Below are 18012 nucleotides of genomic sequence, written 5' to 3' on the forward strand. Positions count from 1 at the left end.
ACCTTAAAATCACAAGGTGAGTTTCTATTGGGCTACTAACTTCACCACGCTGTGTCTGGTCGGTAAAGGCTACAAATACAATTGTTGTATATGGCCCTTACAACAATTGTATTTGTCATGTTCCATTATATTCAATTTATATTTGACTTCTAATTTTCTCCTATTTTCTATAATATGTCAAATTTCTAATGGTATTGTATGTAGGGCTATAGATGTATGTGTATTGGTCTATATCATTGTTTGTTACTGTATTCCGTATTTACGGTACAATATTCCATTACATTCATCCTGATTTAAATGTATGATTTTTATACGGAGTAATTTTTACAATACAAAATTTTAAAAATAATGAAAAAAATAAAAAGGGACATTAAACAAAACAAAAGCTGCGTGTTTGAGCAGCCTAAACCCTGCAAACCCAAGCTCAAACTTATGCCCAACAGTTCTCATAAACCCTAAATTAGAACTTCAACCCATTTTTCAACTTGTTCAGCTCTTAATCACTCTACTTCTTCTTCTTCACATCCTATTTACAAATTCAACAAAAACAAAATTAATTTTTTTTGGGATTTCAGGCTAAAACTTTCCCCAAATATGTCCTGCTATGACAATGGAGCTCACTGAATTTCAACAACCCATCAATTATCAGCGATGTTATTGTTTCTTCGCACTTTCTTTAGCGTTGTTGGTCGCAGAAGCTCCATTTCCAATCGCATAGGTGCGTCCATTGTTGCCCCGTTTCCTCATAATAATATGCCTTTCTCTCTCCTCCCTTCGACCCACTTCATCATTTGTCCTTTACAATGCAATTTGATGATCTGGGTCACTGGTTTTTTGTTAAATTTTAGATACCCTTTTATCAGTAAAGTAAATTCTGATTGTTTCAATGAAGTATTTGATAGAGATTATATGAAAAAATTAGTTCTTGAAGAGAGGTGGAATGATGCTAGGATTGGTAGTTTGTTTAATTCTGCATTAGCCCCAATTTTAGTTTCAAGGGTTTTAGTTGTATTGAAGGAAGAACCTAAATTAATGATGAAGTTCTTTCGGTGGGCGAAAACGCGTATTGGGTTTAGGCATTCTACTGAATCTTATTGTATAGTGATTCATATCTTGTTTAGTAGTAGAATGTACCATGATGCAAACTTGATACTGAAAGAAATGATACTTTCGTCCAAGCCGTGGCCTGGTGTGGATTTGTTTGATGCTTTGTGGTTGACAAGGAGCGTTTGTGTTACGGGTTATGGAGTATTCGATGCGTTTTTTAGTGTGTTGATTGAATTGGGAATGCTTGATGAGGCTAGCCAGTGTTTTGAGAGGTTGAAGAGATATAGGGTCCTCCTAAGGTGCGTTCGTGTAATAACCTTCTAAGAAAGCTTTGTGAATCAGGTAGAGGTGGGACATCAAGGAAGATTTTCAGTGATTTGCTTGGGGTTGGGATGACCCCATCTGTGTTTACTTATAACATAATGATATGTGATAGATGCAAGGAGAAGGATATGGTAGGAGCTAGGGAATTGTTTAATCAGATGAAAGATAGCGGCTTAATACCGGATATTGTTACATATAATACACTGATTGATGGGCATGGAAAGCTTGGCCTGTTAAAAGAAACAATAAATAGTTACGTGGAGATGAGAGAAGTAGGTTGTCGTCCTGATCTTATAACATATAATACTCTGATTAATTGTTTTTGTAAATATGAAAAGTTTCCTCAAGCTTTCCAATTTCTTCGTCAGATGAAAAGTGATGGTTTGAAGCCTAATGTTGTAACATATAGCACATTAATTGATTCTTTTTGCAAAGAAGGGATGATGAGAGAAGCTATGAAATTTTTTGTTGATATGAGACGTCTTGGTCTCTCTCCAAATGAATATACATATACTTCTTTGATTGACGCGAATTGTAAAAGCGGAAATCTTGGTGAAGCTTCAAAAATAGTGAAAGAGATGTTGGAGGTGGGGCTTGACCTAAATGTTGTAACTTGTACTGCTCTGATGGATGGCCTTTGTGACAAAGGGAGAGTAGAAGAAGCAGAGGAATTATTTAATACTATGCAGAAAGCTGGCATAATCCCAAACCAGAAAACCTACACTGCTTTTATTCACGGCTGCATTAAAGCTGGGAAGGTGGAAAAAGCCAAAAATATCTTAGAAGCAATGAAAAAGAAAGAAATAAAGACAGACGAGACTCTTTATGGCACCCTTATCTGGGGACTTTGCAATGAAGGAAAAGTTGAGGAAGCTAATGTTTTAGTAACTGAAATGAAACAGATTGGTCTTGAGGTAAATAGCCATTTGTTCACAACTCTGATAGATGCTTATTTAAAAGCAGGGAATGCCATAAAAGCTCTTGAACTTTTCCAGGAAATGCAAGAGTTTGAAATCATGCCTACTCTTGTAACATTCATTGTGTTAATTGACGGTCTCTGCAAATTGGGACTGATCCAGGATGCAGTTGACCATTTTTACAAAATGGAAGCTACGGGTTTACCTCCCAATATTTCTATCTATACGTCTCTGATTGATGCTCATTGTAAAAGTAATTGCATGGAAGTGGCAAAAAGGCTTTTTGATGAAATGCAAGCAAAGGGGATAGTTCCAGATGGATCTGTTTTTACAGCTTTGATTGATGGGAACTCAAAGCATGGAAATGTTGAAGAAGTCTTTAACTTAATCAACAAAATGACCAGTTCTGGTTTGCAGCTGGATTTGTATGCTTATACTTCTTTGTTACAGGCTTACTTTAGAGCAGGGGATGCCAAAGGGGCCCTTAATCTGTTTCAGGAAATGCAGAACTTGGGCATTGCTCCAACACTTGGGACTTACACGGTTTTGATTGATGGTATGTGTAAATCGGGATTGGTTGAGGATGCACTGGACCAATTTCGTAGGATGGATGGTACTAGTATATCTCCGAATGTTGTCATATATACAGCTTTAATTGACGGTCTTTGTAAAAGCAACTGCTTGGAGATGGCTAAAGAACTTTTTAGTCAAATGCAAGCTAAGGGTATGGTTCCAGATGTAGCTGCTTTTACAGCTTTGATCTCTGGCAATTTAAAGTTTGGTAGCATTGAGGAGGCATTTAAGTTGAAGAATGAGATGATTGATATGGGTTTGGAGCTTGATTTACAGGCATACACCTGTTTGGTTCAGGTGCTTGCTGACTTTGGTCAACTTGAAGAATCAAGAATGTTATTTGATGAGATGATCAGGAAGGGTATTCGCCCTGACAAAGTTATTTATGGTGTACTGGTGAGAAAATATCTTGACCATGGAAAGGCTGATGAGGCTGTAAAATTACAAAATGAAATGATTAGGAATGGTTTCTTAACTGAAGATAGAAACTCTGCTGCTATGGTGCACAATCGCTGTAGATGATGGTATGAAGCTTCAACACTTTCTGTGGGATGTTTTATCTTGTTTGAGAATTTCTAGAAACCTTATAATTGCAGTGAACAAGTCAGCTCAGCCAATTTGTGTTCATTCATGATGCTTCACACAAACCCTGGATGCCAATAAAAAATCCGATCTCTGGGTGTTCATAGAGAAAATTTCATCCTTGAGGTTAGTTTTTCTATTGATTCACAAGCACTCTAATAAAATTTATTAGGCCTAGTTGTTATTTTGCTTTGAAACTAGATACAGTTAGGATAAGGTCGCATGGATAGAATAATGGTGATTTTTTTAAAATTTCTATTTCTAAAATGTGATATGGCCTTGTTTGGCTATCAATAATTGGTTATTTCACTTAGCATGTTTGATCAGCTAGTATTGGTTGTATCGGTTCATTTGTCTGTTGTTTGAGTCTTCTCAAACTGTTACTTGTTTGAGCCAACTTAGCACTAGGTGTTTATTAAGATCTGTGTTTGAATCACTAGTTGGGTGTTTTTGTGAAATATATGTAGTAGATAATTAATTGAGTAAACAGCTAACAGTCAATGAGAAAAAGCTACTCATGGCACCTTTTTCAAGGTCATGGAAAACCATTTGCCAAATATGATCTTTCACTATTAGGATGATATGAAATAGCTTAAAGTTAAAGGGTAACTAAAAGAGGCTAGCAAAAAGTCATTTACCATACAAGGTCAATGTGCCTAACATGTGCTTGTCTCTGTCTATCACACCAAGACACATTCTTCCTTTTAGAAGTGTCTGTTTGCCTGTACAAGCTTAGGTGCTACTTATTGTCTTAATGAGCTGCTGTGATAGCCCACCCCTAGCACATTTTCTTTCTTCAACCTTCTCTTCTCTTGCTCTCTCGTGTTTTACTTGACCATGCTTCTTTTTTGCATTAGTGCTCAGGCTCAATGTAGCATTGAAAAACACAAGATTGGTGATGATCAATCATCAATTGCTTTTCTAAGGAGAGGAGCCAGTTCCTATCAGTTTTGTGCCTTTGATTATCCAACAAGGTATGCCAGTATAAGTTCCCATAGAGGGATTATGAAAATGTTCCAGCTTTATGGCAGTGCTGTTCTGTGTAATTTTTTTTTTTTTTTGGTATTTAGAGAGCCACAAGGGGGGTGGGGGGGTGAGAATCGATCCCAAGATCTCTTGGAATCGGGAGGGAAGCTCTAACCACTTGAGCTATCCCTCACTCTCGCTGTTCTGTGTAATTCATAGTGAAATAAAGTCACCTTTTTAGCTTCTTTATGGGCTAAGCAACTGGGTCTTTCCCAGACTATCCCACGGGCTAAGCAACTGGGTCTTTCCCAGACTATCCCACGGGCAGATAAAAAGGAATTTGGCTAATTTGTAGATGTATTTTTCTGTTACTTGTGATGGAGGAGGGAGAAGGGAGGAAGACAGCAATGAAAGTACAAAGTTGCCCTAAAATAATATAGCAAAACGTCTTATATAGTTATATACCCCCTGATGTACCAATTTGGTATCAGGCTGATGAACAAGTATTTTCTCTTTTTACTTTAGTATTGCTTATTCATTATAAATAACTGCTGTCAACTATGAAAATGGTCTAGATCATTGTTTTTGTTGCTTCTCATGTACACTTCCTAAATCCATATAAATCATGAATGTGATTTTTCTTGATTGCTTTATTATGAATTCCATTCTATCCCATTACAAGTACGTAACCATTCATTTTCCTACCTTACCCTCCATGATATTCTGTTTTATTATTGCAGATAATGTAGGCGTTCTATCCTTAACTTTCAAGATAGTTCCCTGATGAGCTTTAGGCACTACTAATATATTCTTCACATACTTGGACAAGATGTGTCAATTAAGGAAATCGCAAGAGAGCCTTAAGACAAAATCCTCCTGGATTATCGGAGCAGGTAGTTACAAACTGTTGATAAAAATTTAGAACTAATCAAGCTTGTCTTATGAGTGTGGCTGTGAAACTTTACTTTGCTGATAGATTCATGTACCAGAGACTTTTACTGCTGTTCAACTTTCCTTCCACGCAACCCTTTGTTCCTGTAAAAAATTACCAAACAGGTAGCCCCTTCTATACTATTTATAACTAAATCTTTTTTTTATTTGTCCAGTTTTTACTCTGGATTTTAAGCTCTTGCTATTTATGACAGGCTGCAATCAAGACAAAGTGTGCAAACAAAAAAAAGAGAAGAATAAAGGAACGTGAAGGGGAGATCATGGAAGAGGAAGAAGAGGAGGGAGGACAAAGATGTGGCATTCCTTCGTAACTAAAAGGTAATATCTTTCATCCTTGGGAAAACTAATGTTGAATAAAGAGGATTTTGTGTACCCATTGACAAAGTGAAAAAAAAAAGGCAGAACATTCCTGAAAAAGATTTGCTACCAACCAAACTTTCTTAAGCTTTTCCATGAAAACATATGTACTTTAGAAACATCATTGATGCTGATTTTATTCGCAGCTCTGGCTCACCTACTGAAGACGGCCAAATCAAGTAGAAAGGCGACACCTTTAAGCTACAGCAAAATCAATTCTGCGGTGTATGGATTTCCATATGTACATAGCCTTATTCCTAACCGTGGCCATGATCAGTCAAAAGTTCAGTGGTAGATAAATTGTACGAAAGATAAACCCATATGCGTGAGATTGCCATAAGCTGGCCTCAAGTCTGAGCTCCAAAGCATTTTACAGTTTTAAAGATATCTTTAAGCATCTAACAGTTATGTTGCCATAAGTACAAATTTTGAAGGCATTGTCTGTTCGATCTTAGACCTCAATGAACATGTACAAGTCTATATTGATTTGCAAGGTAAAGTAGCCAGTATTAAGGCTCCAAACACCTTTATTTGACATTGTTCTTGTAATCGTATTTCAGAATGTTTCTGCCTCTCTGGTAATGCTAATGGATTTTCAATCACCTCATTATCTTCGTAAACTATCATTACCATCTTTAATTAGTTATTTGAAGGTTGCATTAAGTTTATTGAAATTTCTTAAAATCTAAAACATGTTTAGAGGAGTCGTCCTTTATTACAAGTCTACAACATATAGCCGCCTATCAAACGAGCGCTCTGTAATAAGTTGTAAATTCGGGTAAATAGCTCGGGTTTGGGTCGGGTAAGAGTGGGTCAAGTCAACTCGGGTCGGTGTTCATAGGAAATCATCATCAGTCAGATATACCAGTTGTACTCTGTACACACCCGCTCAAACTTTTGTTTTTATTAATGGACTCAAATACAAAATTGTGGATTTTGGTGTAACTTATCCTGGAGCACATTGAGTTATCACAAATTCACAATCTTGTCAAGTTGTTATGGACAGTATCAAATAATATTCTGGATATTTCATAAAGCGAGTTTTCCAGCTTTTCCAAGCTAGCATAACAATGGCTGCAAATTTCACCTAAAGTACACGCATACAGATTTTTTTTTTTTTTTTGGTCGATGATCACATCAAATTTTAATACCAACATTAAAAAGTTAATTGTTAAATTTTTGTACTTCATGTAAATGTGTAATATATACTCCATTTGAATCAAACAAATACGAGTAAATATTTTATTTTTTTGATAGGATACCAAGTTACCAATAAATACTTTGAATGGGAGTTATTACTGATTAATTCAGTTTTGTGTTATTTATGCTCCCAAATCCTGAGGTGTAATATAATTATTGTGATGATACTCCGTTCTCCATGATTTAAACTAGTAAGTTGACAAAGAAATCCGGAAAAATGGAGTAATATGTTGTTTGATTGCTTTAGTTGTTTAAAAATAGGAACAGACAACATAAACATACCATATCTGCTTATTATTAATTATGGTAAGAAACAAAGAAAAGCAGCAGAACATGTTTCAGACCAGCAGTTCAAGTTGCCTGGAAGTTGAATCTTCACAATTCAGCAAATTATAATGAAAGTGCCATTGCTCAAAATAGTACAAGTATAGACAAGATTATTCTGTGGAACAATGACCGTTACACTACCATCTTTCCACCTTCGAATTCAGAAGTACTGTCAAGATAACAACTCAAACGAATACTGTTTAAATGAGGCTATATTATTATTGCCATAACTGACGATCAATTTCTAATGACTAGAAAAACCACGGCGTTCAACAAATTAGAACCATCATAACAACAAATCACTGCAAATCTTATTGTAAAATGGAATCAAGCTACTAAAAATTTCATTCATTAACTCTAATGTTACAATGGTGTCTACAGAAAAAAGGGGGAACTATTGAAGGCTCCATAAAATTGAAAAATTTCCCTTTAGAACAGTATAATACAATTAGAACATACAAGGAGAAAAAGCAGATAAGAGCTGAAAAAACTTAACTAGAAGCAGAATCAATGATCAAGCAGGAGTTCTATTTTAGAAAGAAACACCAAGTTTCTTTGCGAAATCATCTCCATCGTCTTCATCCATGAACTCCTCTTCAAGGTCACCAGTTTCACCATCATTCAGATGATACCCTTCTCCGTCATCTTGTTCATATTCATATTCCCCATCATCCCCATGATCATACTCTTCATCAAATTCATGCTCTTCACCATCAGCTACAACCAAAGCCTCTTCTGCTTCAGGTTGTTTATTGTCGTCAAGTGAGGGAGATTCACTGTCACCATTTGACTTTATCTTCTTATTTGAAATTTCACCTTCTTCTTCATCTGCCTCAACTGCCAGTATCTTGTTCTCTACTTTACTGGCCTCTGCTTGTTCATCAGCAGAATCAGAGGCGACTTGTTTTCTTGTATCCGCAGCACAATTTGAGGGACTGCTCGTCAAGTTTACATCATTTTCATTGTCCTTGATTTCTTCTTTATCGTCAGAACTTGTACCACCAGTAGAAGCTGTTCTTTTTCTCTTCAAAATCTCACTTAATGGCTTGGGCCCAGCAAACGCAATATTACCCTCAGTTCCAATAGAACTGGCTAAGACTGTGTCTCTCAACTTCCCCCCTGAAACTGGTTCTTGGCTCTTCAGCTGATGTGACTTGCTATCAGTATTTTTGGTTCCTTTTAGCTCAGACAAGCTTTTTGGACCGGCAAAATTGACATCATCTGATGGAACAGTATCTTTTCTCATCATTGGACCTTTTATCATTCTTCCCTCACGGCTTTCATCTTGTTTCATTCCACTCAATCTATCTCGAAGACGACTTGGTTGACCAGAAACTTGCTGCCTGCTTGGAGATAATCTTCCAAAGCTCCTACCTCTTTCATTCTCTCTCTCTGAGTAAATATCATTAACACTCACTGGAGAAGATTTTCTAGGAAGCTTTATTCTACCCTGAAGACGGTGGCCACGAGAACTCTCATGTATTGGTGAGCGGCGCGAGTCCCTCCGAGTACTCCTGTAGCCACGATCCTCAGCACGGTCATCATGGCTGTAGTCAGAATTAACTACCGACTTCAAGCCATTTACCCTCCTATGCTTAGATAAACGATGACGCAAATCAGAATTTTGATTGACATCAAGACTCTCAGACTTGTATGGAGGACCTCGCCTGTCCATGTGAGCAGGTTCACCAAGTGATCTTTCTGATGATACCCTACGATGATCCCGAGCATACTTCTCAGGCATACGATCAAATGAATCATAGCCACATCGATTGTGATAAATTTCAGGCTCAACATCAGCAACTGAACCGTAATCATCCTGACGACCAATGTCAAACTCGTTTAGATTTCTTCCGTCACGACCTCTCATCTTCCCATACTGATCTTCATTGTGATAAAACTCATCCTCGTTGACTTTATTATCCACAAGTACATCAAATCCAGGAGACGATTCCCTCAATGAGTCATCAGCATCTCTACAATTCTGAAAATAATGGTCATCATATGAGCCACCGTGATGTGCACGTCCAGTCCTGCTTCTGGAATTTCCATTGTCAACAGAAGACGGTTTTATTTCCCCATATTTAGAAGACCCTGCGGCGGTCACACCACTAGGAGGTAAATAGCCTTTTCCAACAGTTGCTCCATTCGTCGGCCGAATGGACTGATTTTTTGGAAATGCATTAGCTTGATGTGGCGTTTCAACAACCTTAGGTTTATTTGCTTGGAAATTCATTTGGGGTTGTGTACACTTTTCGAGACTACCAAAAGCTTTCTTGAAAGCATGAGCTCCAGGCGTAGGAGTGCTGCTGGATGGAGCTTGTTGAATCTTGGTATTAGGAGGACTTGGGCCATGCATGTAAGGGCATCTATCGGCTTTTAAGCACTGTCCCCTCTGAAAGAAAATGCAGGGAACTTGCTTAACTGGATTCTGAGGAGCTGAAAGCATAGGTAGGCCAGGCGGTACAAGAGCAGAAGGCCCATCAACTTGATTTCCCACCAAACCATCCAAAGGCTGAATAATTGGGAAAAGATGATTAGTAATAGTACAGTCTGGTGAACAAAGAAATAAGGCAAGAGTATATCATAACATCAACATAGAATAAGAACTTACAGGATGCCTGAATGAGCATTTAGGATTCAAGCAGTTCCCATTCATCCAGTACCAACAATCTGTTGGGTTCATCCGAGCATAATCACTATGTCGATACTCACAATCAACTCCCTGCAGACACACAGAGCAATACCGAGAGCATGTCAGTTAAACAGAGAAAAAGAGCCACCAATTTCAGCCAATCATACAACCAATTAGGCCTATGCTTCAAAACCTTAGGCTGTTAGGCAACAGTACATCATAACATTAGCTCGGACGTTATATACATACTAATTAAGCCTATGCTTCAAAACGTGTCGCTTTCGTAAAGAGCATACGACCAAATCAGATAACACTACTGGTTTTACAAACATACATAACGTATTTCACATATGCGCATCAAGCAAGATCCAACATATTAGGTAAAAATTAAATTGAAAACCTTTCTCTTCTATTTCACAACTTACACAAAATAGCCAATCAAAATCACACTAAAATCATAACCCTAGACAACGAGGATAACCAAAATTAATCGACATTCAAAGAATTGTTTTAAAGATCGAAACCCTAAAACCGAACAAGTTTAATTGAGAAATAAAGTGGATCCAAATCAAACCCAATAACAAACGCAATCCCTAAAATCAACTTCAAATCAAACATACTTCACTCAAATCCCAAAGATTTAACCGCCGAAAAATCAAAAACCAGAAATCAAACAAACACAAGACAAATCCACAAAATCACATAAAATTAATCAACTCAAAATCAATCAAACCATACTTAGAACAAATCAAACAATACCTTTTTACAGGTCAAGGGAGAAGCCAAAAAATAAACACAATCAGTATTCCTCTTCAAAGATTCATCCTCCGGCGCCGAAGACGAAGGAGGGCCTTGCTGGGGTTGCAACGCCTCCTTAGTAACGGTAGTAGCCATGAATTTATTGTATAATTTCAACTTCTATAGCGTCGATTTAAGCTATAGATCGATAAATCAGGGGTAAAAATTGGGAACCGCGGAAACCCTAAATTAGGGTTTGATTTGCGATTTCTTCCCCAAAATTAAAATTGGGATTAGGAGAGAGAAAGAGAAAGAGGGATTAGAGTAGAGAGAGAAAGAGGGAAGTAATTTTTGGGGATTAATTAAGAGAGAGAAGTTGAAGCTGGTTAAGGTTTAAGCTGGAAGCGGCTTTGTTGGCCTTCTAAAAAGCTTTTCTTTAAAAGGCCAATAGATTGATACTGGCTTTGTTGTTTGGATGAAATACTTTCTTGTTTTGCCTTTTGTAGCCCACACTTTACCGTTTTGGTTTGGTTTTTTGTGTACCATATATACCCTGAGGCCAGAGGGGCAGGGCTGCAGAGCGTGTATAGCCGATAGACGATAGTCGACGGTGATGGTTAGTTATGCATCGAAGTTTAGGCGAATCGGGAAGGTATTAAATGTTCTTTGCGCATTAGGTTTCTCGACAATTGATTCTGAAGGTCGACGGTTTGTTAATTATGTGTTGAGATTTTGGTGATTTGGGAAGCTATTATAGATGCTCGTTTTCTAAGTTTCTCGGTGTTGATAGTGATCATAATGAAGGTGCTAAAATCTGTAACTTCAATTCTATCATAATGAAGGTGTTAAAAGGCAGTGGAAGATATTTTGATTCGTTTACATCGACATTGTCTGCGCGCGAAATGATATTTTGTGGGTTTGATTCATACTAATTTAACATTGGATTTGAGTGATGTATTTCGGTCATAATTACTTTCAATCTGCTCTGCTAGTTTACATCATGTAATGCAGATGACAATCTCTACATCTTTAAGTCTATTAAAAGGCAATGGGTGATCAAGTAATCCATCTTATTTGTCGTTGTTGGTTTGCAAAAATGATCTCTTATGATTTAATTATGTATCAATTTAATTCTTCTCGAGGCGAAGCAAGCAACATATATAGGTCTAATTGCGATTATTATAATCCAACCATGCTTTTCTAGTTTGATTCAATAACGAGTTTCACTTTTGTCGTCTTCTGTTAGTTATTTATACCTACCTATTACAAGGTAGTAATAAAATTACCAGATGTCGATAAGAAATACAATTGATTCACACATATGCTATTTAATTTTCCTTGTTGAAAAAATAATAGAAAAAATAAATAAATACAGATATTTAAAGTGCTTGTGTATGGCTTGTGAAGATTATTTTTTATTTTTTAAAAAATATGATCAAGCAAGGAGGGCGGGCTTGATTTCCTACCATCTAAATTCGGGTTGGACGGGCTCAACTTGATTACCTCTACCCTAACGTTAAGTTCAATACTGACTAGCGGTTTGAGAGGAAAGTTAAAAGGTGAGATTTCCGTCGATTAAGACTTTACTACGTTGGAGGTTTTGTGGGCAGAGTTTGGGGATGGGTGGCTTTAGGTGACCAATGAGAGTAGGTAGTGGCTTTTATGGTACTTGGTTGATACTTGAGGGGGATGTTGAGTAGGGTCGTGAAAATATAGACTTGGCTAACCATTATGAATTCATTTCTAACTACTTCCTCCCCTTTTTTAGTTGTTCCAATTTCACTTTTATGGTCTAATCAACCTTATGCTCAGTATATATGCGTAATTATTATAAAAAGTAGATAGTTTGAAAATTCATTTTGATACAAACTTAACATCTCACATGATATGATCTTGACCATTTTAATATTGTATAGTTTGAAAAAGTAGAGGTTTTAAAAGTTGGCCACAAAAGTGATAAAAGGTTACCAACAATTTCATACTTTTTTTTAAAAATTGATTTTGTAGGGGCTACCAACTAAGTTTTATAAGAGCTAATTACCTTCCATTTTAGAGGTAGCTTACTAAGGGATACAAATGTTGCTCAACCTATATCATAGTATACGGTTACCAAATATAATATATACAAATTTACTTTATAAAGGTTTAAAACTTGAAGGAATATTGAATCTTATATTTGAGGATTATAATTTATAGGAGGTTACCTATTAATGTTACAAGGGTTACTTACTTCATTGTTGATAAATAAGTTTTCCTCGATTTGGTGGTTGTTACTCTCAATTTTTAAATTCATAAACCAGTCTTCAATCTCTACGAATTTTTTTTGACTAAGGGTCTGTTCACTTCAGCTTAATATCATTTTAGTTCAGTTCAATTCAGCTCCAATCAGTTCAATTCAGCTCCAATCAATTTAGTTCAGCTCCTAATTACCTTCTCTCATAAAATATTCATTTTAACTCAAATCAATAAATGTGAACAGACCCTAGGTGTGTGTTGACGTCAAAAGACACATACCATCATTTTTCATTAGGCTGTCAAATATAATCCAACCATTTTGATTGCATTAATATATGCTGACATGGTGCGTGATCACATGGATTTTTTATGTGGCCACCTAAAATACACGTTGAATATATAGTTACCACATAAATTATAAAAAACACGCTGATTATATAATTACAACTTAAATTATACCAGTAATTTTTATTTTATCCAACTATATATGCATAAAGTTATGGAAAATTTATCAAAAATAAAACCCAAAAAAAACCTAAAAACACAACTCCATATACCATCCATTGTCATCCGAGCCAAAAAGGCAATCGATTTCGTATACTCCGTAATTTTATACAGAAACAAAGCCCTAAAGTATTCCCCATCACTCTTCTTTTTTATCAAAGTTTTTGCAATATCTCAGTAATCAAACCAATCAACCATTTCTTCGATTTTCAATCGTCATTAACAACGAAGCTCGAAATCAATGGAGGACATTCTCTCTGCTTCCGATAAGCAGGTTATGGTCTCCAATTTCCTCGAGATCGCTGTTGGCCAGACTGCCGATACTGCCCGCCAATTCTTGCAGGTATTTTTCCCCATTTCTTCTTCAATTTCATAAATTAGGGTTTATTCACTATAATGCTCGATTTGATGATCGCTGCACAATTAATCATGTATTCTGTAAATTTTATGTGCGAAGTGTAAAATTGATTTAGAGTAATGGTAGCTCAGAAATTACGCTGCATCTGTTGGTTAGTGTGATGAATTGCGGAACTTGCTTTGAACTTTTTGCTGGAAGAAATTGTTTGGTTTGATTTTGTAAGACGTTAATTTCTTGATGCTTGTAGTGTAGTTCAATTTAGCTGATGGTTTTGATTTAGAACATCGTAAGTGTGACTCTCAGTTAAATTTTGTTATGTTTTTTCGATAGTGAATTTGCAACTTGGATTAGTGTGTAGATCTAGGTTGTCATCGTGGTGGGTTACAAATGTGTTGATCGGAAACTAATTTGTGTATCTTGTTTTATGTACCCAGTAATCGAATTTGTATGTAAAAAAGTTTGTTTGTTTTAATCTTAATTTCGGTTGGTCGGTGATAATTCACATTCAAGAAGGTATTTGTGGGAGGATTTTCTGGGAACCGGAAAGCTTTGTTTGTTTTTTTTTTTGGTAAATGCTTTTTATATCCATGAAGGCATGGATACATGCTAGGTGTCATCGTCTTTGTGAAGTCATGCAAAGGAAGTTTTGTTATCTTAATTGAAGGATGCAGTTTAAGTTTAGATGGAAGAATGGAGGTATGACTGAGTTGATGGGAAGTTTTATGGTTTCTTTATCCATCAGTAAAGGGGAAACATAGATGACTTCATTCTGTGTGATAAAGGTTTTCTAGACTAGTATAACATCTCCTTTGAGTAGTTTGATCTGTAACTTTTAAAGCTGTGTGATAAAGGGCACCCTGCTGTATGGGAAGCTGAACAAGGTGGTAGTTCTACAACAGATAGCTCTCGAGATAACCTTGCTGCTATGTTTCGGCCTCCTTTTGCTTTAATGACCCAGGGTCCTTTTGAGAAGGTTTGTTTCTGTTATAATTTATTGCTGTGAAGTACTTTCATTTCCTTCTTTGGGGTTTTTTGTAAGGAAAAGAGGATAGTTGTTCACCTGTATCATCTTGCTCCTTATATCCTTAGCTCTAGCCTCAAGTCCTCCCCCCCCCCCCCCTCTCTCTAACCTCAATTGACCCAATCATTCACTGTCCACACTCTCCACAACTTATTTCAGCTGAACTCTGCCATCTCTCAGGGACCTTATACTTTCTAGTTCCTACATTGATTTTTGAGCATGACCTTGTCTTTGCAATGCATGATTGAAGCTTGCTTTGCTTTATGAATAAAATAGGGACATGGGAGACTTTGGGCTTTGTGATTCTTCTGGCCAGCGACTTACTCTCTTATCTATCTTCGACATCATTATGATCAAGTTGATGATTTAATCATGTGGCAAATATCCGAGGGTTGGCTATGAACCTTTGTGATGCAAATTTTGTTGATAAGCTAGACATGCACTAAGCTGATTATTTAGTTAATGTTTCAGTGTGATGTTTCATATTTATTATTTTCTTCATCTCTGATTTTTTGGGGCCTTGCCCCTCTTTTATGACTGAGTTTGATCTGTAATTTTTAAAGCTGTTTTTGCCAAGTATTTCTTTTGAATGATTCATTTGCATCATATATGCTGTGTCATCATATTTAATGTAATGGAAAACTGCAGGCAAAACTTACCGCTGCTTCTTCGGACCAGTGGCTCGTGGCTAATTTACAATCCCCTACAGAATTTAGCTCACATATGGTTGGTGCCACAACTCTCTATCTCTCTCTCCAATAGATATTTTTTAGAATTTTTATTTGACATATTTGTGATATCTAATTTGTTGTAATGCGTTTAATAGCTCAACAGAGACACCTGGGCAAATGAAGCTGTAGCCCAAACTATCAAAACCAATTTTATCTTTTGGCAGGTAACTATCCTGTGTTTTTTCTCGTCCTATTTATACTCCTATGTTCCTCTTGTATGCTGACAATCAGGTGTGTTCTGTTTTAAACTTTTAATGTGCAGTTAGAATTTATTTGATTTATCTTAATGCAGGTTTATGATGATACAAGTGAGGGCAAGAAGGTGTGTAATTACTACAAAATCGAATCTGTTTCAGTTATTCTTGTCATTGACCCCATAACAGGACAAAAAATGCGTTCATGGTCTGGTATGGTACATCCTGACCGATTACTGGAGGTATGGGCTTTGCATCTGATAATTTAATTTACCATAATACCGAAGATAAGTTACCTCTTGAAATCACTTGATGGAATTTGATTGGCTTCCCTTTGCAATTTTGGCTGATAATATTATCAATTTGCAGGATCTACTGCCTTTCATGGATAGCGGGCCACATAACCATCATTCCTCACTCTCTCATAAGCGGCCAAGAGAAAGTTCTAATGTTCCTGCTCAGAAAGTCCAGGGTATCTTAGATTTTCTACTTTTTTTTTCCCTTCCCTTATGCTTTCTTTTTACCTGGTATCATCTAATTAAGACTATTACAGTTCCATATTTCCATTCATCATTTCATCCCTGACACTTTCAGAGTTGATTACTGTGTTTTTGGTCCATTTCTAGGAGTTCTTAACCGTTTTTATGCTATTTTTGCAACACATTTTACTCTCTTCTCATCACTTCATAATATTTACACTTCCACCCATTCTCTTTTGCCTTTTCCATCTTTTTTTTTGCACCTTGCCAATTTTTTTTTAATTTTTTTTGTTTGCACTTTTCCTCTTACTTTAACCACCTTTTCTTGCACACACTCACCACGTCAAAACTCTCTCCCCCCCCCCTTTTTATTTTTCTTATTATCTGTGCGACCAGTAAATTTTATGATCAATGGAAATAATTGAGGATTAGTTGCTAATAAACATGTGTAGGGTAACATTTATAGATCTGCCCATGTAAATATCCTTCCTGTCCAGACCTCTTTTCTGTTGGATAAAGGCTATGTTGTGCTTGGACCTTCTTGATTAGATGGACTAATCTGTATACTGAGTTTTCACATGTCTCGTTATAATTTTTGGTTTGTTAAACCAAACCAGAGTTTGTTGTGTGTAATTTCTCTGGTTACGTAGAAGTGGGATGAGTGAATGTATCTTTGTTTTTACGACAACAATCACCAGCACTTCATATGATTGCTTTTGCAACTGATGAACCAAAAAGGATTATGTTTCTGTATATATCTATAGATTTAGGGTCAAATGAGAAGTTCCTTAAAATCAGTAGCATTTTATATGCATATTTTTTGAACTGGATGTGCATATTTCTGTACTCAAAGAAGATGTGCATTTTTTTTTTTTTTTTGAATGTAATGTTTTTATTCCCATTTTTCCAGAATTTTGAAATATTACTAGTTTGGGGGAAAGAAATGCATATATACAGTGAAAAGTTGTTGTACATCAATCCTTCTCATTTTAAGTTATATACTATGTATTTGTTTTGAAAGTCTTGAAATTAAGGGGTTTTATGTTCTGCAGGTGAGACCACCGTAGATGAAGAGGAATTGCAACGAGCTCTTGCTGCATCAATGGAGAACATGAATCATCCGGATGAAATTGCTTCTGAAGACAAAGATGCAGTCACTGCCAACAAGGAGGAAGCTAAATGCTCTACAAAGATTCCTGTGTATCCCCCTCTTCCTGAAGAACCAAAGGGAGATAGAAACCTGCTTTGCCGTGTTGGATTTCGTCTCCCTGATGGACGAAGAGTTCAGAGGAACTTTCTGCGCACTGGCCCTATACAGGTTAGGTTTTGGCTCTGTCTCACCTCTCCCTCCTATTTTTTCCCCTTGTACCATGTTTTGATTGAATTTGCTGACTTCTTTTGTTCTGCAGTTGTTGTGGTCGTTCTGCAGATCCCAGCTTGGAGAGGCCGAGACAAGGCCATTACGGTTGACACATGGAGTCCTTGGAGCTGCAAAATCTGTGGAATATGATAGTAATTTAACCTTTGAAGAATCAGGGCTCTCAAACTCCATGATATCAGTTACTTGGGAGTAAGATTGATATGTTGCTCTCTCGGTATATATATTAAGTATATGGCTGAGAGCTCAAGCAGACTTTTGACTGAATCAGTGTTCTTGCAGTTTGCTCCGCCTTTTGTTTTGTCATATTGTTTGTAGAACAAGTATGATAGGAAGGAGTAATTATTGTTATGTAGTCCATATGTATATACTTAATGCCAACAGCTCATAGAATGGTATCTGTCAAATTACAGACAGCTCTTTGTGTCCTGCTTTAGCTCTTTTAATCCATAAGTTCTTTATATTCCGGTTTCACCCATGGAAGCACAAACTCTT

The 18012-nt window shown here is 36.6% G+C and overlaps 3 protein-coding genes across 4 annotated transcripts; 2 read left to right on the plus strand and 1 right to left on the minus strand.

The window, feature by feature from the left end:
• Positions 1-323: 323 nt before the first annotated feature.
• On the plus strand, positions 324-6324 carry LOC110681876 (putative pentatricopeptide repeat-containing protein At2g02150). The gene is given in 7 exon segments (XM_021858023.1): positions 324-1336; positions 1339-3569; positions 4301-4417; positions 5150-5302; positions 5386-5465; positions 5555-5678; positions 5864-6324. Coding segments are annotated over 2 exon segments (2730 nt in total). The 5' UTR covers positions 324-651; the 3' UTR covers positions 3384-3569; positions 4301-4417; positions 5150-5302; positions 5386-5465; positions 5555-5678; positions 5864-6324.
• Positions 6325-7533: 1209 nt separating this feature from the next.
• Positions 7534-11103, minus strand: LOC110681877 (zinc finger CCCH domain-containing protein 17-like). Its single transcript, XM_021858025.1, has 3 exons — positions 10639-11103; positions 9859-9969; positions 7534-9759 (listed from the first exon to the last, which is right to left on the minus strand). Exons 1-3 carry the CDS (start codon positions 10771-10773, stop codon positions 7777-7779), a joined length of 2229 nt encoding a protein of 742 aa, XP_021713717.1. The 5' UTR covers positions 10774-11103; the 3' UTR covers positions 7534-7776.
• Positions 11104-13307: 2204 nt separating this feature from the next.
• LOC110681878 (plant UBX domain-containing protein 7-like) lies at positions 13308-17993 on the plus strand. 2 transcript variants are annotated; one of them, XM_021858026.1, is made up of 8 exons: positions 13308-13699; positions 14553-14687; positions 15384-15461; positions 15562-15630; positions 15759-15902; positions 16030-16132; positions 17192-17457; positions 17549-17993. In XM_021858026.1, exons 1-8 carry the CDS (start codon positions 13598-13600, stop codon positions 17711-17713), a joined length of 1062 nt encoding a protein of 353 aa, XP_021713718.1. In that variant the 5' UTR covers positions 13308-13597; the 3' UTR covers positions 17714-17993. The 2 variants fall into 2 exon arrangements, with proteins under 2 accessions (XP_021713718.1, XP_021713719.1); XM_021858027.1 differs by lacking the exon at positions 14553-14687 and having other exon boundaries at positions 13316-13699.
• Positions 17994-18012: the final 19 nt, after the last annotated feature.

Source organism: Chenopodium quinoa, unplaced genomic scaffold, assembly GCF_001683475.1.
Source record: "Chenopodium quinoa cultivar QQ74 unplaced genomic scaffold, ASM168347v1, whole genome shotgun sequence".
NCBI lineage: Eukaryota > Viridiplantae > Streptophyta > Magnoliopsida > Caryophyllales > Amaranthaceae > Chenopodium > Chenopodium quinoa.